The 26,562-nt window shown below is 32.7% G+C and overlaps 1 protein-coding gene and 2 long non-coding RNA genes across 4 annotated transcripts; 2 read left to right on the forward strand and 1 right to left on the reverse strand.

Moving 5' to 3' along the window:
• Positions 1 to 100: 100 nt before the first annotated feature.
• LOC111700235 (uncharacterized) lies at positions 101 to 956 on the reverse strand. The gene is made up of 2 exons (XR_002764942.1): positions 817 to 956; positions 101 to 610 (listed from the first exon to the last, which is right to left on the reverse strand). It is a non-coding gene; the product is annotated as an uncharacterized LOC111700235 (long non-coding RNA).
• Positions 957 to 11,712: 10,756 nt separating this feature from the next.
• LOC111700225 (uncharacterized) lies at positions 11,713 to 12,588 on the forward strand. Its single transcript, XR_002764940.1, has 2 exons — positions 11,713 to 11,815; positions 12,164 to 12,588. It is a non-coding gene; the product is annotated as an uncharacterized LOC111700225 (long non-coding RNA).
• A 2,595-nt stretch (positions 12,589 to 15,183) lies between these two features.
• LOC111700226 (serine-rich adhesin for platelets) lies at positions 15,184 to 20,723 on the forward strand. Of its 2 annotated transcripts, none has more exons than XM_023471091.1 (6): positions 15,184 to 15,332; positions 15,547 to 15,625; positions 15,702 to 15,782; positions 16,070 to 17,109; positions 17,180 to 18,661; positions 20,277 to 20,723. In XM_023471091.1, exons 2-6 carry the CDS (start codon positions 15,565 to 15,567, stop codon positions 20,316 to 20,318), a joined length of 2,706 nt encoding a protein of 901 aa, XP_023326859.1. In that variant the 5' UTR covers positions 15,184 to 15,332; positions 15,547 to 15,564; the 3' UTR covers positions 20,319 to 20,723. The 2 variants fall into 2 exon arrangements, with proteins under 2 accessions (XP_023326859.1, XP_023326860.1); XM_023471092.1 differs by having other exon boundaries at positions 15,186 to 15,332; positions 17,180 to 18,307.
• Positions 20,724 to 26,562: the final 5,839 nt, after the last annotated feature.

Raw genomic sequence — 26,562 nt, forward strand, 5'->3', positions numbered from 1 at the left:
AATGTAGGATGGAGATGGAATGTATTTAAAACGGAGCAAGTCTAATTATAAGATACAAGTTCTAAACTGCATTACTAGATTTAGATATCCAGCCCGAAAAAATTATTAGAATTATTTATTAATGTACAATTATTTAAAATCATTTACATACACGACTGCACACATGTTACGGTATGAATCAAGTTTGAGTACAGTGATAGTTGATAGACTTATTAATGTGACAAAATATATTTAGGTGGTGTAGTTGTACAGCATGGTTTTCAGTCTGTTAATATGACTTTTTAAGATCTCTTTTAAACAGGGATTAGGATCATATTCATATTGATTCAAATAAAAGAAATCTCCAAGTTATTTCTGTAGCTATATAATAAAAGACTGACTGAGTGACTCCAAAATAAGGAGCTCGGTAAAGAACGTTTGTATTGCTCCACAACTTGGTAACTCTGAGCTCCAAGTTAATCTTGATGCGAAGGTTAAGTCTCTCCACAATTTTTAACTCTTTTTCCTATGGAGCTTTATGAGAATGTATGAGTCGCTCCACAATTTGTAAATCTGCTCCAGGCTGCGCTTTCAGTTTTAGTCCGTATTTCTGTCCAAGTCTTAAAACAGCCTTAAAATGTAAATTAGATCATTTCGCGTATCTTCTAAATTTTAAGCAAATGCCAATAAAAAAAAAGAAATTAATTATTAATTTTTTGTAGTTATAAATAATCATTATTCATTACGCACAACATGTTCGTTTAGTTTAGTAGGTTTATTTTGTAAAACAAAAGAACACAAGGTGCATTAAATTTTCATATAAATCTTTTTTGTGACCTTGTTATCCCCTCTGCAGTACATATACACCCTGTACACTCCCATACTTTCTGCATACTCATGTACAGCTTTCATCAAGGCAGTACCAACTCCCTTCCTCCTGTACAGTGTACATAAATAACTCAATGTGATTTATGATTTCCGGAGGAGGGGGGGACGTATTTATTGCTCTGGCGTAAGATTAAGAGTTAAATTTTATATCAGAAGATTAGGAGTTAAAGGAATTGAGCCACAAATCCCAAATTTCTAATACCTATATCTCTGAAACCAGATGGCGTAAACCTTTGATATTTTAAACTTTGATAATTTGATCCATCAGAATTCATAGTTTGAAATATCTAGGGTCTACAACATATTGGATTGTAGAGATAAAGGGATTAAAAAATCAGAGTTTGTGGCAATGACTCCTACTGTTCCTATGTTTATTCGAACTTGGCCGTGAGGTGTGGATTATGAAGGAGAAATAACAACTGCTCTAGATTTTTATCTTAATTAACCTATATTTTTTCTACGGAGGGGGGAAGCACAAAAAATATTATAAAAAAATTTACCAATTTATCCGTGTAGTATCCAAACAGAGCAAACCCTCCACCCTCCTCGGTGTAATCCTTTAACAACAAACAAATATTTAAATACATATATGTATTTATAGAGGAAGAGAGAGAGAGACCCTTTGGTTAAGAGACGTGAACTTTTGGGAAAATGCAGGCATAGAGCAATTAATATCTTCTTTCTGCGACCATCACATTACCCTGCAGAAGCTACCAACCGAACAGGGATAATGTGAAGGCTCTGATATGATACTTCTTGAGTTGTCATAAATTAAACGTCAATTCTACTTTACAAATTTACACTTTTAAACTTTAAATTTATAACAAGAATGTTAAAAAGTCTTGAGTTGCAATGTTTTAAGGTTATAATTGATAAAATAATTGATAATTTTTTTATTTCTTTTTCTCTAAAGATCTGTTTTGTTTTGTTCTGTAGAAAAGGTAAGAAAGTTTTCTAAAAATTTTAAGAATTTAAAAATTTTAATTTTAAAAAACCTGGTAAAAGTCGTCGTTAATACTATTTCCGGTGAGAATTGGAAATATTTTCTGATTCAACTCCCTGAAAATAATCAATTTTGAAAGAGGAAATATAATTTATATCTCCTGTATTCTTGATTAGATAAAGTTTTCATGGCACTGGTGTGATTCTGAAAAGCCAAATTAAAACAGGAAGCCACTCGAAATTACGTCACCAGAGTCCGCGATTTAAATAGTTCGGGAAAATACGGCTCAGGTCTAAGCTGTCGTTAGGGCTTATTTGCGACTTGAGCTTTCGGATTCAAGCTGCATCTTATTTTCCACAGAGTTGAGTTCATAAAATCGGTTTATTATTCTATTTGGCGGATTTTCATGGTAGGAATTGGCCCATTCCGGGTTTTTATGAGAACAACAGGGTCCTGTTGGGTCGAAGATTGGGTCTTAAAGTCGGGTTTAAGGAATTACGGCTCAGTGCCGAACTTTAAAAATCGCGGGCTCGGACAAATTTTCATTTAAAATTTGTATTTTCTAAAATGTTCTGAATTTTTACATCCAATTCATTTCATTTTTGGTTTTTGGTGTTGGCCTTGAGCCTTTTTTAATAATAAAAATGTTGTATAAAGAAACACAACAATTATTTATTATTTAAAATTTGTAAAAGATTTACAAACAATTAAAATATGATTAGCTATAGATTTTTTAAAGCCTTTCATAAGCTTAAAAATCAAATATTTTTAATCTCAACGTCATTTTATGGGCAATCATTGTAATTTGAAGAGGACCTTGCCCTATTTCCGATTCACAATGGTACTTTTTATAAACATATCTAATAAATAATTGGGAAAATATCAACGTTATTGAAACTAGAAAAGCGTTATATTCTCCTTCATTTTTCCTGAGCTTGAACCCACAGTTAAATATTATAAAATTTCAAAGAAAATAAACATGAATATCTCATTCATTTTTTATAAAGCGTCCAAGTAAAGTGCCATTTATTAATGGAGGTATCCTAAATATAACATCTAAACAGTTTCATTATATTTTAAACATGAACCTGAGTCTACATGTCTAGTCTTTGGCAAATATTTTTTTCACGGTCAAATTTTGGTAAGATGCAAGAACAGCAATTGTTTAAAATACTTGCTCTTGCAACACTATGCCAATGCCAAATGTTGACAATAAGAAAATACAAGCAAAAACTAACTTAATGCACTTTACATACCTGAGACAATGAAGAGATGAACTTGAGACCTTTTCAACTCTAATCCGTCCCATACTGTTTATATCTTGTCTAGTTACAAACAGTGGTTAAGCATTTACTGATTTTTAACAACAGAAGGATTTTCAAATAATTTTATATTTTTTTTCTTATTTTTTATTCTATGAAACATTCAGGGATAAGGAAACTTTTAATAATCTATCTATTTTTTACAGTTACATTTTGGGTTTTGAGAGCAAAAAGCAAAAAGTTTTTTACAGTTCTTGATTGATATTTTGCCTCTTTGATGCGGATCCATGGATCCAAATATAATTGTGGATCCGGATCCAATCTTGGAAGCCAAAAAGTTGCGGATCCGGAGCCTAAGCACTGGTTAAAAAACCTAAACTTTTTTATTTTCAAACTTCAAATTAAAATGTCTATTTAATGGATAACCATGAACATTTTATTCAAAAATAAATTTCAAACCTCTTTGTTCCATACATGAAAATATTCTTGTTAATTTCTGAATTTAGAAGTTTTTACAAGTTTACTTTATTAAATCTATTATTCAAATCTTTTTGGTTTCTACCGCTGAGTCAATATAAACGAATAACCATTTGAAAAGCTTGTGTTAATCCGATCTTTCATTGGTCAAAACCTCGGAACATCCTGTTGGGTTGAGAATGAGATTAATTCAATGTTTTCATTTAAAAGGTCCCAGCTTTGACATTTATTTAAAGATGAAAAGTGGCAAGTCCGATTCACAACGTAACTGATAACGGATGAATGAGATTTTCATAATTTTTTGCTGAAAATTGATATTTTTCAATCGGTGTTCCTTTTTAACAGTGACTTGCGGATTTATGCTTTAGAAACAAACAAAAAAAATGCTAAAATTTAACACTTTCAAGATTAAAAGCGAGGATATCTTCCATAAACCATGGTCCAGGATCCTTGAATTTTTTTTATCGATTTTGATGGTTATTATATCGTTAGAACTGACGAGGGTCAACCCAGACCGAAATATATTTTCAATAAATGTGGAACTAACATCTACTTTTTTACTCTACAGAGGTTTGGTCCATCACCATCACTGAATTTTAAAGATATCTTCCTTACTGTTACTCAGATAGTGGTTTAAAGAGTACTGATGTGAATCGGAAATGGATCCCTTGAATTTACATCTCCTGTAGTCTCTTTTAATACCCTGTAGTAGGTGCTCAAAGTTAAGACTGAGAAGGAAGAGTATAGTGGCCTGGAAGTGGAATATCTGGAAGAACTGACGTCTATTATTGCGTCCAACTAAGCTATCTATCTATCAACACTATACAGGCCATATATTATATATATATTATTAGTTCTATCTACTCAATATATAATATATATATACAATGAGTTCTCACTATGTATCTAGAGAAAAATTCCGAACATGGTGTGCGGGGGCGTTCATAATTGTAACAGCAGTTTCATGCACGCAATATGCGCTCATCATCACTCTCCACTCTGCGCTTATATGCGCTATTAATCATTTCTCAACGTTGTGCGCTTATACCCACAATGTTTAGCTGGCTAGGATTCCGATCAAGTAAAAATAAGAATACTATGAAAGCGTCCACAAAAACATAAAATCAAAGTAGAATAAGATAAATTAAACATAATTTACCAATAGGAAACAACCTTCTTGCTATTATAGAGATGGGTTTAAAAACTTCTGCATTGAAGTATTGCAATTTACATAAAGAGTGTCTAATGTCATTTACTTTTTGCTTTAAAGAATTAAACAAAAAGATTTATCCGTAAAAATCTTTACTTTTTAATTTATACATTTTGCCATTATTTGATCTAGTTCCAAATAAAGCAAGGTTTACAGTGCACACGTAAAACCAATCATTACTAAAAATTCGTTGGTGGTGGACAAAACCTCTGTAGAGTAAAAAAGTAGATGTTAGTTCCACATTTATTGAAAATATATTTCGGCCTGGGTTGACCCTTCTCAGTTCTAACGATATAATAACCATCAAAATCGGTAAAAAAGAATAAAATGTTTTTGTTAAAAATCACAAGAAAATACATTACTACAAAAAGAAAAAGTTTAAAGATAATTTTCCTATTCGAAATATCATTTCTTAGATTCTTAAACAAAGCTTTGAGTGTTTTCCCTTACTGCTCTGTTAAGCTCACATTCTGTTACAAGGATATTTTCTGTAAAAATAAAACTACGATCGATTTTGAATTGAATTTTTTTATCATTTGACCTACGATACGCCCCCCCCCCCTTCCCGTTATATTATGATTTGTGAAAACTACGCGAAACCTTCAAGTAAAATTAACGCTTAAATTTATATACGCAAAAAATTGTGTACGCAAAACTTAAATGGCAATGAAACCTGTAAGTAGGTACGACGCGTCCTAGAAGTATGGTTTCCAAATAGGAATTCCATAGCGCGGAATCGTGTGGAATTGCGTTGGAAACCTAGAAGCCCTCTATATAATGATATACAATATACATATATATATAGGGCTTTATTCCAACTGATGATTGGGTTATACCCATGAAACATTTTATCTTGGAAAAAATAAATATCTAAACATCTAAACTGAAAGAAGTTGAAAATACTATATATATAATGATGTAAACTGTTTAAATTCAAGTTACCAATATATATCTTGTTCTTCATCAATAATGAGTGGGTGTGACACACTGATACGATTACTTCCAGAAAAAATCAATCTTCTCTTTTTTAATCAAAATTAGTTTTATTTATTAAGTACATTAAAACTAAACATTTTATTATATCACAATTCTATATATGTTGTTATTAATACTAAGACACCCTGTCACAGATAAGCTCTGACTTTAATATTCTATTAAAGACCAATCCCACCCACTCCCTTTTAACAGAGATATTCAAGACTTATTTATAAGTGTAAAAATAAATGGCAAGAAACGCTAGGGTTAAAAGATCGAGATGGAAATGGGATGAAACTTTATAAAAACCCAGAAGGGATGAGAATTGAAAAAAGAATGAATTGCGCAGAAAAAGAATCTAATTTCAAGTAATTAAGAGAAGAGACTGTTAAAAGGACAAGCCGTGTATAATAGAAAGACGAAGAGGACAATATTTGAAGAGAATGAGTTTAAATAGGACAGAAATAAGAAAGACGGTCTGTTGAAAGGACAAGACGTAGAAGAACAAAATTAAAAAGGACATCTCTCGAGTCTCAGCTGACGAGCTGTGTGTTATATAAGTAGTAAAAACAAGTATATACTCAACGATTCAAAATCAAATCTAAAATTATTAGTTATCTTTATCATTTCTACTCCCTGAAGTGTTGTTTTATAATAATAATTTGTCTATTTTCTTTTTTATTTGTTTAGTAAAAATGTGGAAATCGATCATGCATCACAATCTATTCGCAATTAAAGTCAACCCACTCAACCAAAAATTTGCAAACAAAGCAAAGAACATTCCCATGGTTCTACCGAGTTCCCCAGTTAAAATTTGAGGCAACTTGGATCGGGGTTTCATTAGTTACATCCAAACAAACAGAAAACCAGAGATTTCTACTTGATATATATGTAGATGGTAGATACATTATAAGTTTTGTTTTCATTCTTTAACTTGGTATTGTTATTGTTTAACATAATAAGTACATATACATATATATAATGCAAATACTTCTAGGACACTCTGTAATTCTGGTGATTTATCTGGTAGTAAACCCTGTATTTCTGGTGATTTATCTTGGAAACCCTGTATTTCTGGTGATTTATCTTGGAAACCCTGTATTTCTAGTGATTAATCTAGGAAACCCTATATTTCTTTAGATTAATCTTGGAAACCCTGTATTTCTGGTTTTTTATCTAGTAGTTCACCCTGTACTTCTGGTGATTTATCTTGTGGGACACCCTGTATTTCTGGTGATTTTATCTGTAAGTACACCCTGTATTTCTTGAGACTTATATTGGAAACCCCGTAGTCCTGTTCAGTAATCTGGGACACGGTATAGTTCTGGTAAGTAATTTGGGACACCCTTATAGTTCTGGGAAGTAACCTGGGAGTGGGACACTCAATAGTAACTAAGACACCCTGTAGTTCTAGTGTTTAATCTGGGACACCCTAATTATATTGAGAAATTAATCTGAGACACACACTGCACAGTACTATACTGACACATCCTGTAGTTCTGGTGTTTAATCTTGGACACCCTGTATAGTACTACTGATAAACCCTCTGTTTAATCTGGGACACTTTTTATTTTTGGAGATTAATCTAAGACACCCTGTATACTGCAAAGTCCTGGTAAGTATATGAGGAAGCTGGCCGGCCCAGCTACAGTTCAGGGTTTCCGCCTTTCCTTCTCCTTCTCTAGTCTCCAGCACTAGTTTATATACAGGAGCAGGAGGAGATACAACCTCAACATATAACAGGATAAAATATTCACACATGTACACTGTACACTGTACATAACTGCCTAGATAGTAGATTAATCTTAGTACATAACCTAGTATACTGAGTATACAGTGATAGGGCTTGTTTTTAATTTTACAATGAAATGAAAGTTGCTAAAATTACAAGGTTTTCTCCTGTTTCCTAATTACTGTGTTTTCCCCATGCTGACCATACAACTGATTACTAGCTTAACTAACTTTCTAACAGACTATTCTTTTAGCTAACTTCAATTAGAGCTGACTAGGTGACTCTAGTCTTTTAACTAACTTCAATTAGATCTGACTAGGTGACTAACTAGTCTTTTAGCTAACTTCGATTATATCTGACTTAGTGACTAACTAGTCTTTTAGCTAACTTTAATTTAAGGTGACTCGGTGACTAACTAGTCTTTTAGCTAACTTTAATTAATGGTGACTTGGTGACTATCTAGTCTTTTAGCTAACTTTAATTTAAGGTGACTCGGTGACTAACTAATCTTTTAGCTAACTTCAATTAGATCTGACAAGGTTACTAACTAGTTGTTTAGCTGACTTCAATGTGAGTTGACTGGTTACTATCCATTCTTTTAGTTAACTTTAATTTGAGTTTACTTGGTGACTAACCATTCTTTTAGTTAACTTCAATTAGAGCTTACTTGGTGATTAACTAATCTTTTAGCTAACTTCAATTAGAGCTTACTTGGTGACTAACCATTCTTTTAGTTAACTTCAATTAGAGCTTACTTGGTGACTAACAATTCTTTTAGTTAACTTCAATTAGAGCTTACTTGGTGACCAACAATTCTTTCAGTTACCTTAAATTAGAGCTTACTTGGTGACTAACCATTCTTTTAGTTACCTTAAATTAGAGGTTACTTGGTGACTAACCATTCTTTTAGTTACCTTCAATTAGAGCTTACTTGGTGACTAACTTTTCTTTTAGTTACCTTAAATTAGAGGTTACTTGGTGACTAACCATTATTTTAGCTAACTTCAATTAGTGTTTACATGATGGCTTTCTATTCTTTTAGCTAACTTCAATTGGATACTTGGTGACTAACCATTCTTTTAGTCGACTTTAATTTCAGCTTGCATGGTGACTAACTATTCTTTTAGTTAACTTCAATTTGAGGTTACTTGGTGACTAACTAATCTTTTAGCTAACTTTAATTATATCTGGCAAGGTTACTAACTAGTTGTTTAGCTAACTTCAATGTGAGTTGACTGGTTACTTATCATTCTTTTAGTTAACTTCAATGTGAGTTGACTGGTTACTTACCATTCTTTTAGTTAACTTCAATTTGAGCTTACTTGGTGACTAACTAATCTTTTAGCTAACTTTAATTAGAGCTTACTATGATGACTAACTATTCTTTTAGTTAACTTCAATTAGAGCTTACATGGTGACTTACTATTCTTTTAGCAAACTTCAATTAGAGTTGACTTAGTGACTAACTAGTTTTTAGCTAACTTTAAATAGATTTGACTATTATGGCTATTCTTTTAGCTTCAATTAGAGCTGATTTTTAGTGACAATGGATCTAGCTAGTTTTTTAGATAAATTAAAAAGATCTGACGATAATGAAAATTAGCTAACAACACTTATTGTTTAAGAATTTAATTTAATTTCTATTAATCAAATTAATTATTTTTTCAAAGTTTCGAATTTTTATTATAAAAGACATTTTTTAAAGAACAGAAAAAAAGGCTTAAAAAATGCAAAATATTTACAGAAGTCTGCTACTTGAATGCTTTAAAGCCGCCCATTGAAAAACCAAAATTCATAGGTCTGACTTGCCAAAAGTCAGCTGATTTGCTGGGTTAGTGCAAGCAAAAAAAAAATTCAAACGAGTGTAAAAGTTGCATATTTTGTGTGCAGTTTCACAAAAGAAAAATAATTCTAAATATGCATAAATATGCATATTTAGAATAGCACAAAGTTCTTATGAAAACATTTTAAAATCAATCAAAACTAGCATAACATTTTTATTTACTAAGTCACTTGTAACGCTGGGAAGACAACATTTTGAAAATCCCATTAGATTAGAATCAGATTTAAAATAAACAAACTATGACCTTACAAGTCTTATTTTAGCCCAGGTACACTTTTTTTTTAAAAGTATATATTCGTATTCTGTGATTTTCATTCTTTGGAATGATTTTAATATTTTTTAAAAATATTGTAGAAAGCAGCATTTCTGCACGATTGCAGAGTTCCTGTTAAAAATTGCAAAATATCAAACGTAAAAAGCATTGTCCGACTTTCACTTTCTTGCAAATATATTGAATAATTAGTGTAGCAGCTGAGTAGCAGAGTAGGTCAAATAGTTCACCTTAATTCAGCTTACCTTGAAGGCGCAGAAAGAAACAAAAACCTTGTCAAGTTCTGAGATTCAAGATTGACATCTTTTCAACACTTTCTTTCCCACCTTATTCAAGGCCTTAGATTCAGGGTTACCCACAAAGGATGAGACATAAGAGACGACTGTACAGATTTTATCATAGCACTTTTTTACTACATTTATGGTTCCCTGCCGCCCTAAACATTTAATGCACAATATAAAGACGATATATAAGACAAAATCCCAGGTTTAACCCTCAGAACGCTATGTTAAAGAAAGGTCGTCATGCTTTGTGTGTAACCCTGCATGCAAACCAAACTAAGGGTCTTGAAAAGTGTTTAATGCTTACAATTCCTCCATCGTTTCTTCAGCAGAGATCTCCAAATCACTGTTATTGGTAAAATAATTAGTTCTCAAAAAGAAAAATACGGATATCTAATTTGTTCTTGAATCTTGATCAGACAAAGCTTTCAATGGTTTCTTTGTTTATTGCAAATCTACAAATTATACTTATTTCCTTTAGGGTTGTTTCTTCCATAAGACAACAATTTTATCTAATATCTGCAGTCTAGAAACAAAAGCATCAAGTTTCATTTTCCAATCTTGTCAGAGGTTTAATGTTATTTTGTTAAATGCTTTTAAATTTTATACGCCAAATTGTTTAAGCTACTTTTGGTTTTTGTAACTTTTGGTAAATATAACCCAAAAAATCATTTTGCCTTACTCTATTCAGTGTCCCAAATCTTACTCTATTCAGTGCCTCAAATCTTACTCTATTCAGTGTCCCAAATCTTACTCTATTCAGTGGCTAAAATCTTACTCTATTCAGTGTCTCAAATCTTACTCTATTCAGTGCCTCAAATCTTACTCTATTCAGTGGCTAAAATCTTACTCTATTCAGTGTCTCAAATCTTACTCTATTCAGTGGCTAAAATCTTACTCTATTCAGTGCCTAAAATCTTACTCTATTCAGTGTCTCAAATCTTACTCTATTCAGTGCCTAAAATCTTACTCTATTCAGTGGCTAAAATCTTACTCTATTCAGTGGCTAAAATCTTACTCTATTCAGTGGCTAAAATCTTACTCTATTCAATGCCTCAAATCTTACTCTATTCAGTGCCTCAAATCTTACTCTATTTAGTGGCTAAAATCTTACTCTATTCAGTGCCTCAAATTTTACTCTATTCAGTGGCTAAAATCTTACTCTATTCAGTGCCTCAAATTTTACTCTATTCAGTGCCTCAAATCTTAGTCTATTCAGTGCCTCAAATTATACTCTATTCAGTGCCTCAAATCTTACTCTATTCAGTGCCTCAAATCTTACTCTACTCAGTGCCTCAAATCTTACTCTATTCAGTGCCTCAAATCTTACTCTATTTAGTGTCTCAAATCTTACTATAATTTCAGTGCCTCAAATCTTACTCTATTCAGTGCCTCAAATCTTACTCTATTCAGTGCCTCAAATCTTACTCTATTCAGTGCCTCAAATCTTACTCTATTCAGTGCCTCAAATCTTGTTTTCGTTTTTTTTTACCCTTAAAAAACTAAAATTGTTTGTTAAGAATTGACAATGTTAAAAAAGTTTCAAAATTAAGAATTTAAAATTTTTAAAAAAAATACAATGGTACCAATGGTCCATTTCTTTCGGCCAAGTTTTTTTATTAGANGCATCTCTATATGTCAAGATCTCTAAGGAGGGTAGGTAACGGCCAATTAATGTAATCCTTTAATCTTGTTTCGACATTTTAGTATATTCAACAAACATCCTTTGTTATACAACAATAGAAATCTTTTATTTAGTCTCACAGAGGAAACAAATTGCAAAAAATCAAAAAAAAAATCTTTCAAAACTTTTATAAATTCTGTCTTATTTTCAAAAACAAGGGCGTTTCACACCTTACTATTTAAAGTAAAAAAATAAAAAATGATGTGTTAAAATATGAAGAATATTGAATTACAGAAAACTTGTTCAGTTTACACAGTGAGTGATATTCAGGTTATTTTAGAAATGTTATTTTAAGATTTGTAATCACGGATGAGGAGTTAAGGACGTCATTGATCTCAAAAATAACCTTGGGATTACCCAAAGGATGGAGGGGGGTTTATATTTTTCTAGAAAACAATATTTCCAAAATCTTTAATAATGTGAAAATTAAATTTATTTTGATAAACATTAATGAAAATAAGTTTGAAGCAAACTCTGAATATCTTAATTGATACTAAAAATAAAGAACACCATCATTTAAAAAAAAAATGAAGAATTCTTACAAGAAAAATATGATTTCTGCATAAATTAAGTGACACAAAAAAATTATTTTAAATTTTTAAACTGTCTTGTTTTCAGATAAATTATATGCACCACCTCCCGGCTAGAACACCATGGGAGAACAACTTTGCACAAATTGGTAAAAAAATGCATTTTAAATTTCATTTAAATCAAAAATAACAAACAGCAAAGCAAGTGATTGCTTGCACCAAATTTTGTAATCTCATATATTTCCGCAACCTGATGGGGTAAATGTCAAACTTTGACTATTTGATCCACATCATTAGGTCATACACAATGCACAAACTGAAGGAATAGCAAATTAGAGTTTAAGGAAAATATGTACTTCCTTTCTAGTAAATAATTGTTTAAAATAAGCCTAGCTACCATTAGAGCTGTCCTGTACTCAGGACCAATAGAATTGCAACGGCGACCAGGTCTATCTATCTATATATCTATTCAAATCTTATAATCCAATAAGAGATCCATATGTAAATTAGCGGCAACGACTAAATGGAATTCTTTGCTTTTATCGAAACTAAGGTACTTACCGCCCTTACTTCTTGATATAAATGTAGTACTGACCAAACTCTGCAGGTTCAGGTTGACCGTCTCCCACGGAATCAATTCTCTTACCCGACATTGTTGGCATTCANTGAGCCGTGTGAAATGACCTTCAAACGAGCCATTATGCGGGAATTGGAGCAGGGCTCGGAATATGAATCGCGGGGCTCAGATACCATTCTGATAATTCTTGGGCTTTGAGGTCATTTTGCAGGGGCTCATGGTGACCTATCCCTCCCTCATTGATAAAGGAGAGTGGCTTCAGCATCCTAGGACTGCGTAAACGGCTCGAATCAGCCTTGAAGTGTCGTCTAGAGAAAAACAGTGTAACTAGGTGGGGGGGGCAATGTTTCTAAACTTCATTAATCAAGTTTCTTTACGTCATCATATATCTATCTAGGAAGGCTAGAGAGTAAAAGATTAAATACATAGTGTTTACAACTGGTTTAGTTTAGAAAATCCATCCTATTCCTATTTCTGAAAACTGATGAGATTTCTAGATCTCTAAAAAGATCTCAAAGATCTCTAAGATCTCAAGATCTCGAAGTGTCTAAGATCTCTAAGTGTTTAAGATTTCGAAGTGCCTAAAATTTCTAAGATTTCCAAGTGTCTAAGATCTCTAAGATCTCTAAGTGTACAAGATCTCTAGCATATCTAAGTGTACAAGATCTCTAAGATCTCTAAGAATCTAAGATCTCTAAGTGTTTAAGATCTCTAAGTGCCTAAGATCTCTTAGATCTCTAAGTGTCTAAAATCTCTAAGATCTCTAAGGTCTCTAAGTGTACAAGATCTCTAACATATCTAAGTGTCAAGATCTTAAAGATCTCTAAGTGTACAAGATCTCTAAAATCTCTTTAAGATCTCTAAATGTAAAGGTCTCTAAGAGATCTAAGTGTACAAAATCTCTAAGATCTTGTGCAAATTCATGTACAAAATCTCTAAGATCTCCAAGTATATGAAATCTCTAAGATCTTTAAGATCTCTAAGTGTTTAAGATCTCTAAGATCTTTAAGTGTCTATAATCTCTAAGATCTCTAAGTGTACAAGATCTCTAGCATCTCTATATGTCAAGATCTCTAAGTGTACAAAATCTCTAAGATTTCCAAGTGTACAAGATCTCTAAGACCTCTAAGATCACTAAGACCTCTAAGATCACTAAGACCTCTAAGATCTCTAAGTGTCTAAGATCTTTAAGATCTCTAAGTGTACAAGATCTCTAAGTTCTTTAAGTGTACAAGATATTCTAAGATCTTTAAGTGTACACGATCTCTAAGATCCCCAAGTGTACAAAATCTCTAAGATCTCCAAGTATAAAAAATCTCAAAGATCTTTAAGATCTCTAAGTGCCTAAGATCTCTAAGATCTCTAAGTGTACACTGTCGCTAAGATCTACAAGAATACAAGATCTCTAACATCTCTAAGTGTACAAGATCTCTAAGGGTACACTATCGCTAAGATCTACAAGAATACAAGATCTCTAACATCTCTAAGATCACTAAGTGTCTAAGATCTCTAAGTGTTTAAGATCTCTAAGTTTTCACGATCGCTAAGATCTATAAGAATACAAGAACTCTACGATCTCTAAGTGTACAAGATCTCTAACATCTCTAAGTGTACAAGATCTTTAAGATCTCTAAGTGTACAAGATCTCTATGGAACGGGTTAAGTTCCAGTACCTCCAGGATTAGAAACGTCTTTAAATCCAGAGTTCTCTGAGACCTCTTTAAATCCAGAGTTCTCTGAGACCTCTTTAAATCCAGAGTTCTCTGAGACCTCTTTAAATCCTAAAACTTCTAATATATTTGTAAAGCTTTAAAATCCTCTAAAGTTGAATCACCCATTGAAAGCTTCATCAACAGGAAGAATTTGAATCGGTAATTCAAAATTGAACCGGTGGTAGCCGGTAGGTAGTTTAGTGACCCCTGTTATTCATTAAATTAGGATACAGGATACAAGATGCAGAATATAAGAGACACAGAATATAGGATGCAGAAAGATAGTATAAGTATCTGGGTAGGAATATAGCTCTGTGCTCTGAGTGTAATGAACCAATACCTCGGCAGGATCTAGAGAAACACAGGTATTCAAACCAGAAACAAGTTAAACTAAACAAAAGGAATTCAGTCTTTGCCACAAACTCTGATTTCCAATCCCTATATTTGCAGCCCAATGAAGTTGGTCGACCTTAGATATTTAAAGCTATGAATGCTGTTAAACTAAATAATTCAAGAATGAAATACCATTGGTTTCCAAGATCAGATTGGAAACATTAGAACATTTGAGTTTGTGGCAAAGACTCAATTTCCTGCACTCAATATTGAAATCTTGTATATTTTTCATCACATCATTTCTCCTCTCATTGAAGAGCTATTGAGAAGAACAAAAATGTTTTGAATTTATAGAATGTAAACAATAAATTTGCTTTTCTCGTATTTGTGGGATAAATAAAAACTAGAGGAGCTACGAGGTCACAAAGTCAGACCAGTAATTTTGTATAAATACAGGTACAGGTACAGGTACAGGTACAGGTACAGGTACAGGTACAGGTACTTAATCTATAAATATCTAGAAAGGACCATGCCCTAAGCAGACTGCATTATGCAAGTACTGTGCTACTCATGTTGAGCAAGGAGTGCTTCAAGAGCATGAAAACTACTGCGGATCAAGGACAGAGAAATGTAAGGTAAAAATATAACTTTTACTGTCCAGTGGTTGAACCGAAAAACTGGAAAACTGAAACTGATGGTTTAGTTCCATAATGTAAGCAAAAAATGAAAATTTAAGTAGGTTTATAGATAAACTTTGATATTCTAAAATAATTATGATATGATAGAAATAAAAATATATATTACTAAATTTAAAATAAATTTATCGTAATTTTGTTTAATTTTACCCAGGATTGTGGAGAGTTTATAATGTTGATGAACTATGAACTCCATATAAATAGCAACCATGGCTTTATTAAGCTAGATGATGGTAAGTTAGTCAAAAAATTTGGATTTTGGAAATTTTTAAAAATATTTTTTGATTTTATTTTTTCTGTTTTTTTTAGATAAAACTCCAAAACCCTCTGCAGAGAAATCTCGTGCTGAACCTTACTCTGGGTATAGTTCAAGGCTGTCGAAATACTCAGGTAGATAACATCATGGTCAAGCTTGAACTCTTTTGATCCTTCCTTTTAGATCACACATGATTGATAGGCTTATCTTAAAATCAACAGTTTTGACTGGGTCAGAAGTTCATTAGCTTGTTAAAATGTATTTAAATATTTGATAAAATAAAAATCTTAACAATTTTAATTTACACAGGGAGTGAAAGCCCATTTTGACAATTTCTTTTTTATTTAGTTTTTTAGCATAAAATTTGATCAGTAGCTCGACAAATTTTTCAGATAAATAAGACTTTAGCTTCAATTTTCAGATCCTACTCCCTCAACTCCTACCCAGAGATCTAACTTCTCTGCGACTGAGCTGTTCAACAATCAGGATCTGTATTCCAGCAGACGATATTCCTCTACTGCTTCAACCTCGCTTTACAAATCCACAAGTTCCTCTGTGGTGTCATCAGGGGTCAGCAAATCCTCGAGCTCTTCCCTAGTATCCTCTCTTCATAAATCTAACAGTAACTCAATCGTTAGCAAAGTTTTAAGCGGAGAGCCCAAGGTTGAAACAAAACCTATCTCTAAGCTATCAAGCATCTCGGATGATAGTACTGATGTTGAGAGGCTTCCTTGTGAGTTTTGTGATGCTATGATACCAATGTATAAGCTGTTATCCCACCAGGCAGAATGTGTTAATCCATCCAATGTTCGCGGAGGAAATGATACATCCTCATCCTCCACTTATAGACCATATTCATCTCTTAGAGATAATAATTCTTCTAGAGATAGTGCTATTTCAAGAGATACTGCCTCTAGGTTGGAATCCTCAATCTCCAGATCTTCATCCCTAAATGCAGGAGCAAGCTCAAGTGGGGTTAACAGATACATGCGTCAATCATCTTCATCAGCAATATCTGAAGCACATTCATCTTCTCTATCTAGATATGGATCAAATGGCTCAAATGGTGAGATAGAAACAACTAAAAAGATATTTCCCACCTCCAGCAGCATAGTTGGAAGGTACCTGACAAGCCCTGAACCTTCTACTTACAAATCTAAAAACATTCCAGATTCTCCTCCCGAGCAGGCACCACAAGCTGCAAGCGTCTATATGGGCAGATCATCCTACCTTAAACAGGAAGTAAATCATAAAGAAGTTCAACATAAAAAGACTTCAGTTCAGAAAGCTCCAGGATTATACGAAAATGACAAAGATAGAGAAGGATTAAGACAAATGCTGTCAGGACTCAGGAGAGACCCTATGGATGTCGAAGATGATCCTGATAATAATGATGGGTCCTTCTTTCCCTGTGAATTTTGTGGAGACCCTTACCCTAGTGAATTTATTATGCGGCATCAGGTCAGTAAACTTTTCTCTATTTCTATGCACTACTTTATAAATATATTGCAGCTATAAATTTTGTTTATAGATGTCTTGTGACCTGAACCCTTGCCCGGTATCCTCGGGAAATGGATTTGATTACAATCAGATCCAGAAAAGCATAGCTAGGAATCTAGGGATAGAAGCACCAGCACCTGTTAGAAAAACATCGAATGAAGAACAACAATCATCTCGTCTTTCAAGAAGTAACTCAGTTATGGATAGATCGTATTCAAGATCAGGACGTGCATCAAGTGTGTCAAGGACATCATCCTTTGCAGATAGATCATATGGGACAAGAACAAATTTGGCACGTCATTCTTCATTCTCCATTGCTGATTACAGTTCTGCAGTACGTAGAAGCTCAGTATTTGATGGCTATGCTGGTTATTCTATATACAGTAGCATCAGTGATGGCCTTGACCAAATCACATATGGAGGAAGAACATCCCGTAGAAATTCGATCACAGAAATGTCATACTCTTTTTCAAGACGTGGATCTGTCTCTGCAGGAACAGATTATCCTATGCCAGCTTTAATGGCAGCTCTAGATGCATCAAAGGCATCACAAGATGAGCGTAAAGAAAAGCATTCATCTGCCGCACTTGCAAATGCACATGTAAATGGCCAAGCTACTGCTTATCTAAACAGTCATCAGTATAGTAGTATTTCTAGACAAAATTCAACTAATGATTCTCCAAAAGCTATTGATTCTCCGTTTGGGATTGTCAATGGACATCATTTAGATTTGCAAAGAAGTGATAGTGGTTCAGTAAGGAGGAAGTCATCTGTTAGACACTCAGTATCAGGACATAAACTAGAACGAAAGGTGTCATTTCATAGTCATGATCAGATAATAGCCAATGAAGGTCTTGATGAAAACGGAGATCCCACCGGAAAACCTGACAAGCCCAAACGAAAAAAAGAAAGAACTGAGGAGGAGAAGGCAGCTAGACGTGAAAAGAAAGAAAGGAAAGAAAGGAAGAGACAGGAACGGGGAGCATCCAAGGATAGACGTTGTAAAGATGAAGTAAAAAATAAGGTACACTTGTCTGGGGATGATTTGATGGTTCAGGTGAGCGCCAAATTACAGGATATAGAGCGACAACAGAATGATCTGGAGCCGGAGCTCTCCCCCTTGCCTTCTTCCTCCCTTATACCTCATATAGTGAATCAGGCAAGTAAACCTGTTAACAACAATGCTTCTAGTATTTCAAATAAACTAAATGAAGGGATAGATAACACACTAACTGAACCTCAAACAACTGTGACGGATGAGGACCTAATAAATCTGCATGATTCTGAGAATTCAGTGAGTCATGAGATCAGTACAGTGACTCGGCGTGAGTCTGATGCACGTGGTTCCAAGCTGGGATCCAAGCGGAACTCGTTGGATAATAAAAGTGTACAGTCCCTCGCTAAAGACCTTGCGGCAGAATGCGCAAAGGCTTACGAACTCATGGAGAGTTCTCTCTCCAAGCTTACTAATGATTTTTCTATCGGACCGTTTGGATTAACGCCAAAAAACAAGGTAGGTTAGTAGGCTTGGTGTATACAAGTACTATTACTGTGAGAAATTTAAAACACACACAAGCAAAAAACATACAAACATACATTTTCAAAAGTAGTTTTTTCCCGTAATTAATTTTTGTGATGATTTTGTTAGATTTAGAATATTGTATTTTTTCTTATAATTTTATATTTTTGGAATGTATATTTATCTAAAGTTTTAACAAAGCAATCTACGATTTTAAGCTTTCACACAAGGTTACCCACAAATATATTATGAATTATAAGAAACTTCATAATCTATGGCTGGCTTCAGTTGTACTTTGTTTCGGGTCGTCATTGCATATTCTTATTCTTTGTGAGTAACTTTGAAAGGATGTGTGTAAGTTAAGAAACAACATTTTTCAATATAGATTATTTTATACAAATAATTTAAGCTATAAGAAATCAATGTTTATTGTCATTTGAAAAATTGGTTTCTCCGTAAACAATAAACATTTTTTAATAATTCTAAATGTTTTAAAATTTGACGAAATAAAGAAATTTATTATTTTTATTTATACCTTTCACATATGACCACGAATTATAAAAAATTAGAAAATAATGAAATTTCTTAAAATGTCTCTTTTTTTCCCCAAAACATTTTTCCAAAATTTTGTTTATTACTGTCTGTAATGAAGTTGTATCATGTATGTAGTATATACATATTTTTCAAACTTAAATAAAGATTTCACATATAATGGATTTCTTTTATAATTTTGGGTTGTACAGCAAAATTACGATTGAATCAAAAATTGGATTTTTTTAGATTTTTCCTTAAATTAAAAAGGTATACATACTTTTGTTTTATGTAACTTATAAGTTACCGAACCTATACATTGGGAGGAATACTTTTTAAAGAAAAGCTAAAAAACAACATTTTTCATTAAACTTATGCATAAACATTTTGAATGGTCTTTGAAAACTGGATATCATTATTTATTTTCATGTAATATTTTGGGTCCAAGATGGAACTAATTTCAAACTAACAAAAATAACTCATTTTCCAACAAACATAGGTCATTTGTTCAATTTCAATATATTTTTAAGTTTAAAAACGTTTTTTAAATATATTGAGAATAAAAAAGCTAAAGAAAAAATTGCGTTTTATTCAATTTAGAACAAAACATTTGTAAAAATTTATTTACACACATTTGATATATTTGAGACAATTTTTATAATTTCACACACTTCTAAAAGATAATTTTTTTATACAATCAATCTATGTGTTTAGTGGTGTGTTGTTTTATTTTTTATTGTGATGAAAGGGAGTGAAGACATATTTTAAGCGACCCTCCAATTAAAAAAAGAGTGGTTTGTCCGATTGACAAAAGTACTGTTTCTAAACCTCTATCTGATTTACAATTAAGGACAATTATTCTACATACCTTGTCAAAATGTTAAACTCTCACAATTTCCTTTCATAAATTCAAGTCACTTCAACAGAGAAACCACAATTAAAGATGATAAATTTTCATGAAAAATAAGGAAACCTTATTAATCCTTGATCAGATGAAGGTTTTCAAGGTTCCGTTTTGAATCAAACATTCGTCAAAAATCACATTTGTTTTTAGAAGTACTTATTTTATTATTTTCAGAAGAAGTACAGGGCTCCCGCCCCGCCTCCTCCACTAAAATAGGGCTCCGGTCCCACCTCCTCCACTAAAATAGAGCTCAAGTCCCTCCTCCTCCACTAAAATAGAGCTCCGGTCCCACCTCCTCCACTAAAATAGAGCTCAAGTCCCTCCTCCTCCACTAAAATAGAGCTCAAGTCCCACCTCCTCCACTAAAATAGTGCTCAAGTCCCTCCTCCTCCACTAAAATAGAGCTCAAGTCCCACCTCCTCCACTAAAATAGAGCTCAAGTACCACCTTCTCCACTAAAATAGAGCTCAAGTCCCACCTCCTCCACTAAAATAGAGCTCAAGTCCCTCCTCTTCCACTAAAATAGAGCTCAAGTTCCACCTCCTCCACTAAATAAGAGCTTCTGTCCCACATCTTCCACTGAAATAGAGCTTCCGCCCTACTATATCCACTAGACTATAACGGAAGATTTAAAGCAGGAAAGGGGAATGTCCACTGTATTACCAATTTTTCACATTATTCGGTCAACACGTTTCTNCCCCCCCTCCTTCTAAAAACTCTGTAAGGAGAAATGAATTGTATTTACTGTGGACTAGAGTTTATTTATCTTATATCTAAATCCTGGAAAATCTAGGCTTATAGGACTTCAATTCTCAACATCTTTATATATAAGCTACTGCAATGCCCAGTTTTTCTTTTTTTATGATAAAAATCCATACTTGTTTCAAAATAAAATGATTTTTTTTAAGTTTTGAACAATTTCTCAAGTATTGTTGATAACTAAACAGAATAAGAGTTCCCCATTTTGTAAATATCATTTCTCAAGATTTTGACAATAATTATTATCTACACTGTACAATTTTATTTTTGTAGAATAACATGTATTTTCATGTACAATGTATATGTTATAAGTTATTAAAGTACATAGATTTGTAAAAACATATATATATATAATATATGTATGAAAAATATAGTCAGTTTTTAGAAAACATTAGTTTTTAAATTACAAAGATTTTTGTGAATGTTTAAAAGTTTCGCATAAAGTATTAACTTAATGTTAAAAGGGATTTTTATAAAATCATAAATTGCTTCTTTGTGGATTCCATTGCCATTTCTCTGTTTTCGATATCATTACAAACAGTTAAACAATGCAAAAAATCGAGTCGATAATTTGTATTTGTAATATTAAATTAACGCATTTTAGACGAAATTCGATAAATCAAAAACCAAATAAAATATCTTCTAAAATATCTTTAAACGTTTCTGGGTTCGCAGACTGGGGAAAACGAAGGTGACATTTTGTTACGTTACTGTGTGACTTGATGGAAATAGATATGTAAATATGTAAATATTATGGTGGAGAATAAAATAGATTAATTTTGTAAATTTATTTAGGATTAGTTTGAAACATGTATAGTTGGCCTCTATAGATAATCGAGTAAGTTTAGTTGAAAAACAGTGGTATAGTCGATAATATCAATAAAATGAAGACGACTTTTTATTTACGTTTTTATTGTTAACAAGCTTTTCCCGAATTACAAGTTTACAAGTATTTTAAGAAAAGCTTTTTTAATCGGTAGCTTCTCTTGGTTTCCATTTTTTAGTGCATTCATGCTGTTTGCAAGCTTGATAGAAATCAAAATTAAAATCGAAAGTTGTCTTCATTGTACATAATACAGGGTCGGGACCAGTCATTAATCTGTGAGATATAAAGACGACAATTAGGCAATTTATCTCGGTTTTCACGTTGTTATAAATCAAATATTTTACAGTGTGCAGCAGCTGACTTTGAAAATCAACTTATTAAGTGAATTTCTTTATTACACTTACATCTCAATGTCGTCTTCCTCTGCTAACTTTGAAACAGAAGTTAGATGTCTTACAGAACCAGAAAACTGTGAAATAGGATTACGACATTTAAACATAAATCAAAGGGAGTGTTCGCGATAAATGAAAGGGGGAATAGGCTTACCTAGAATTGAATTCGATGGCGATCGTTACTAATCGTACTTCTATCTGTTGCTCCTATAAGAAGAAGATAGTTAAACACGACTCATACCGCAGAACGTTGCGTCCGTTTTCTCCTAACAGACGCAAAAGATAGAACTCAGATTAGTAGCGATCACCGTCGAATTTATTTCTAGGTGCAGCAAGAAGTAAGATTAGTAGCAATCGCCATCAAATTCGATTCGACGTTAGCCTATATCCCCTTTCATTTTTCGCAAACACTCCCTTTAACAAGCATTTGTTCGTAATTTGACATCAATCAAAGAGTTGAGTTGAGCGACAATTTTTGCGAAGAAAAGGATTTGAAAGTTTTGTTTTCGTTCCCATATTTATTGTCTGATCGAAACTTTTGCGAAAGAGATTTATCCAGGGGGGCTGGATCTTAGCTATCTCTCCGTGTATATTGGCCTGAGTGTACGATAGTTTACTGATAAAGGATGTTAAGAGAGTATGGCCTATTCATACAGTACAAACATCAAATGTGCAGTACGTTTCGGAGTACAAGTGTATGGGGAGGTTTTGTATCTTGAATTTTACTCAGTTTTCTCAGACAGTTTATTAACGATGAAATATTGCTCGGTTAAAGACTGCAATAGTTTGTCTTTCTGTGAAAATGGAATCCTGCACACGATAAAGGAGTAGTGGATTTTAAAAGTTACATTGAAAACTAAAATCTCCATTTAAATATTTTCAGAAATTACCCCCAAGTACTGTAGTATACAGATTGACCATTGGAAGTGAAGTACATGGCTTGTACAATTAGTAAAGGATTAGCGTACATCATCACTCTATATACTATAACCTCGTTGGATTTAACGAAAATTTAGAAACCCTACTCTCATCTAGTATATCCCTTTATCTATGGAAGTAGGGGTTTCAATTCTCCGATTTGTCCCATTGTTACATTTAATAGAAATTCAGAGCACAACATTTGAGGTTTTGAGAAGAGAAGGCGGGGGGTGGGTGGGGGGGATAGGGGGGTGGCGAAGAGGTGTAGAACTAAGGAGAGGTTAATATGAGGTTGTTTTATTGTAAAAACCAGTGCTGAAAACTTCAATTGCGGATATCAAGTTTAATGCTTGATCTCCTCATTTTGTTAATCTTAAGATTATCTTAATCTTAAGTTTGTATGTTTGTATTACGAATATACTTAAATTCACACAATCAGAGTGGTGTATGCAGAATCCCAAACAGTCAATCAAAAGCCGGGAAATTTGAGGTGTTGGCGCCATTAAACAAGAGAACTCTCATTGGTCAGAATCCAGTAAGGATATCCAAAAAGAGCGTATTAAGCAGAAATCATAAATGTCCAAAGTGGAAATTCAGATAAAAGTATTAAGGGTATCTAATTTCGATTTGTTCATTTATGAAAACTTAAAAATGGTAGGAAAACATGGCCTGGGCGATCACTGTAAAGTGTAAACCCAATCTTGTTTGTTTACAATAAAACTAGTTCCTGGGCTGTCAAAATATGTCACAACAGAGTGTAAACAGTCCATAGTACCCTCCTTATTTACATTCCTCCTTGGATAGAGGGAATTGAGAGGGGAGGGGAATCATACAAATAAGATTTAGAATGGGTAATCTGCTTATTAATAACTAGATTACACGTTCTAATTAGATTCAGCATGACAATGCGACTGTGATTCAAAATATTAAGTCTCAAATCATAAAAAATGTTAAATAAAACCAAAAATCATTTAAAAGGACTGTAATCGTATTTTTTAAAGAATTGAATGATCGATTCACAACGGTACCCTTAAAAGCTTTATCTAATCAATCATGTGCAAGTCAGCGGTGTGTTTAAGGCTTAAAAAGTGTGTTTATTGCAGAGAAATTGAAAATAAACAGTTTTCAGAAACGAAGACATGGATATTTAATTCATACTTAATATATCAAATACATATTTTATGAAAACCGTGAATCGGACATGCCACTCTAACAATAGAGGGTTACTTAAAGTTACCTTTACAGTTCTTTAATCTAAGAAAAGTCCATGCTTTGACATCCACGCTTGGTCTGTGAACGGTTTGGAAATACGTGTTCCTTTGTCATGTAGTAATAGCCAGTCTTTGAAATCTTTTTTAAAATAATTAAATGAATTTTTATTTTGTTAAAATTATCTTCGAACATTGTTGTGCACATACTTTGCAAAAAACATATTTTTATGGGCGGTAAAACGACTGGTCGGTGTCTAAAATTTTTTTTTTTAAAAGTCCATATTTTTTTTTTATTAATAAAACTACAGGTTTAAAATTTATCTATTTGAAAAGCCCTTGAAAAAGTCAAAGTAAAAATATTAAAAGATATTAAGTTAAAGATCTAATTTTTTAATGAGCTGGCATTGACAAGTTAGATACTCCCCTTTCTCAACTCTAAAAGCAAAATCATGGGGCGTGGGGGTTGAAAACACTGGTTCCCCCACCATCCATTTTAGACATGGAAGATATAAAACTAGCAGACCACATTTAAGAAATTCCTAGATAATGAGTCTTAACTACTAACTTTTTAAATTCTTATGCCTTTTACAGAGATATTTTAGTATTTATATTTCAAGTTGATATTTCTAGGTCTATCTAATTTTCTGTAAATTTAATTTAAATTTTCTAGATTTTCCAATATTTGAAAGACGGGTATCTAACTATCTATCTATCTATCTATTTACTCAAGTTCCACTGCTTCAAACTGTATATTTGGAGACAAGGAGAGCTATCCAGTGGGAGCAATATCACGTTAATTACAGGATTGAAATTTTTTATATTTTCAATCAAAATTTCTCTTGTTAAAGAGCTATTGACAAAAAATTTGTTGAATTCTTAATATGTAATACATTTGTTTTCCCATACTAAAAATAAAACTAGAGGTGCTACAATATCACAAAGTTATATTATTAAATTTCACCTTCTTCCTGAGGGAAAATTTAAAGAATTTGAGCCGCGGTTTAAATTAGAGAAGCGGCTCAAAATTGGTTGTTTTCACTTAAAATTGGATTCAATATTTTAAGATTTAAGCCGGCGCTCAATTAAAACCGGTTTTTGGTGGATTTGAGACGCGGCTCAAATTCATTAAATTCGGACTCAGGTTATATGTTTGCTGTGATATAATTGTGGAATAAGACAACGACATCAAATCAAAACTTGAGTTTCACAGTCGTCTTTCTATTCCACAGTTGTATGGGTCTCTATGTAGTTTTCATAAACATCAACATTTTTAGAATTTGGTGGATTTAATTTACGCAGATAGAAAGGATAATTTCATTTCCGTTTTTACAAATAAATATTTTTATTTAATTTATGTTTGTCGGGATAAAAAGTTCCGAGGCACAAATGTAACACATTGTTTCCATAAGCACAACTTTCCTTCAAGGATTATGAAATATTATGAAATCTTTATATCGCCTTCCGCCGTATATGTTTTGCTTGGGTGTCTGTTTGTTTGTTTGTTTGTATCCAATAAACGTCAAAACGGTTGAACGGAATGAGCCCAATTTTATTTTGGACAACTTACATTAACACACATATAACCAAAGGAAACTTTTTTGAATTCACCGAAATGAATAAACACGTTAAACTAAAGTAAATTGTACGCGTAATATATTTTTAATTATAACTCCTAAAATTTTACCTTCTCTATCTGTTCATAGTTTGCAGTGAAAATACCTAATGAAAGTTTTCAAATAACAAAATAGAATTTTAAAACATTTTACATTTGAAGATTTAATTTAAAAAATTATTTATGTTTTTTTTTGCACAGCGAACAAGACGGAAGAAGAAAATCAAATTGCCGGTAAGACTTTGTGACTTCTTAGCAAGTTTTAAAATTCAGAAAATTTTTGTTATTCTCAGTAGCTTGACTCTTCCATAAGGAGTAATGATTGAAATTGTATTAATATTATAATTTTGTGCAATTTAGTTTGACGTGAATGTAAAAAAATTTCCACCGAATTTGGCGAACACTCCTCTTAAACTTTATAATTTGGATTTAGAAAATACGCGATATTTGAATAAATGAAAGTTTGTCGCAATGCTGCATTACCATGCATCATAGCTGTTAAAGTTTTCTATGAATTTTTCTTCGTGCATTATGATGGAACTGATGTGACCCTTCATGCAAAGATGACAAGGCCCGATTTACAACGGTACCCCAATTGAAAGTATATAAGAATTAGATCTAAATGTTTTTCTTTCTTTAAAATGTTTATTTTCATTTGCGGCTTCTCTGTAAAAGTGAGCATTCTTTGTTTATAAGAAAAAAGGAAGAAACTCGCAGAAATAATCACTTTCCGAGTCAGAAT

Source organism: Eurytemora carolleeae, unplaced genomic scaffold (assembly GCF_000591075.1).
Source record: "Eurytemora carolleeae unplaced genomic scaffold, Eaff_2.0 scaffold335, whole genome shotgun sequence".
In the NCBI taxonomy this organism is placed as follows: Eukaryota; Metazoa; Arthropoda; class Copepoda; order Calanoida; family Temoridae; genus Eurytemora; species Eurytemora carolleeae.

Bases quoted from the DNA above. Each gene is read 5' to 3' on its own strand.
- LOC111700226 (XM_023471091.1), top strand. From the start codon at position 15,565: ATGTTGATGAACTATGAACTCCATATAAATAGCAACCATGGCTTTATT. The intron at 17,110-17,179 runs GTCAGTAAACTT...TTTTGTTTATAG, and splicing joins AATTTATTATGCGGCATCAG to ATGTCTTGTGACCTGAACCC. The intron at 18,662-20,276 runs GTAGGTTAGTAG...TATTATTTTCAG, and splicing joins GATTAACGCCAAAAAACAAG to AAGAAGTACAGGGCTCCCGC.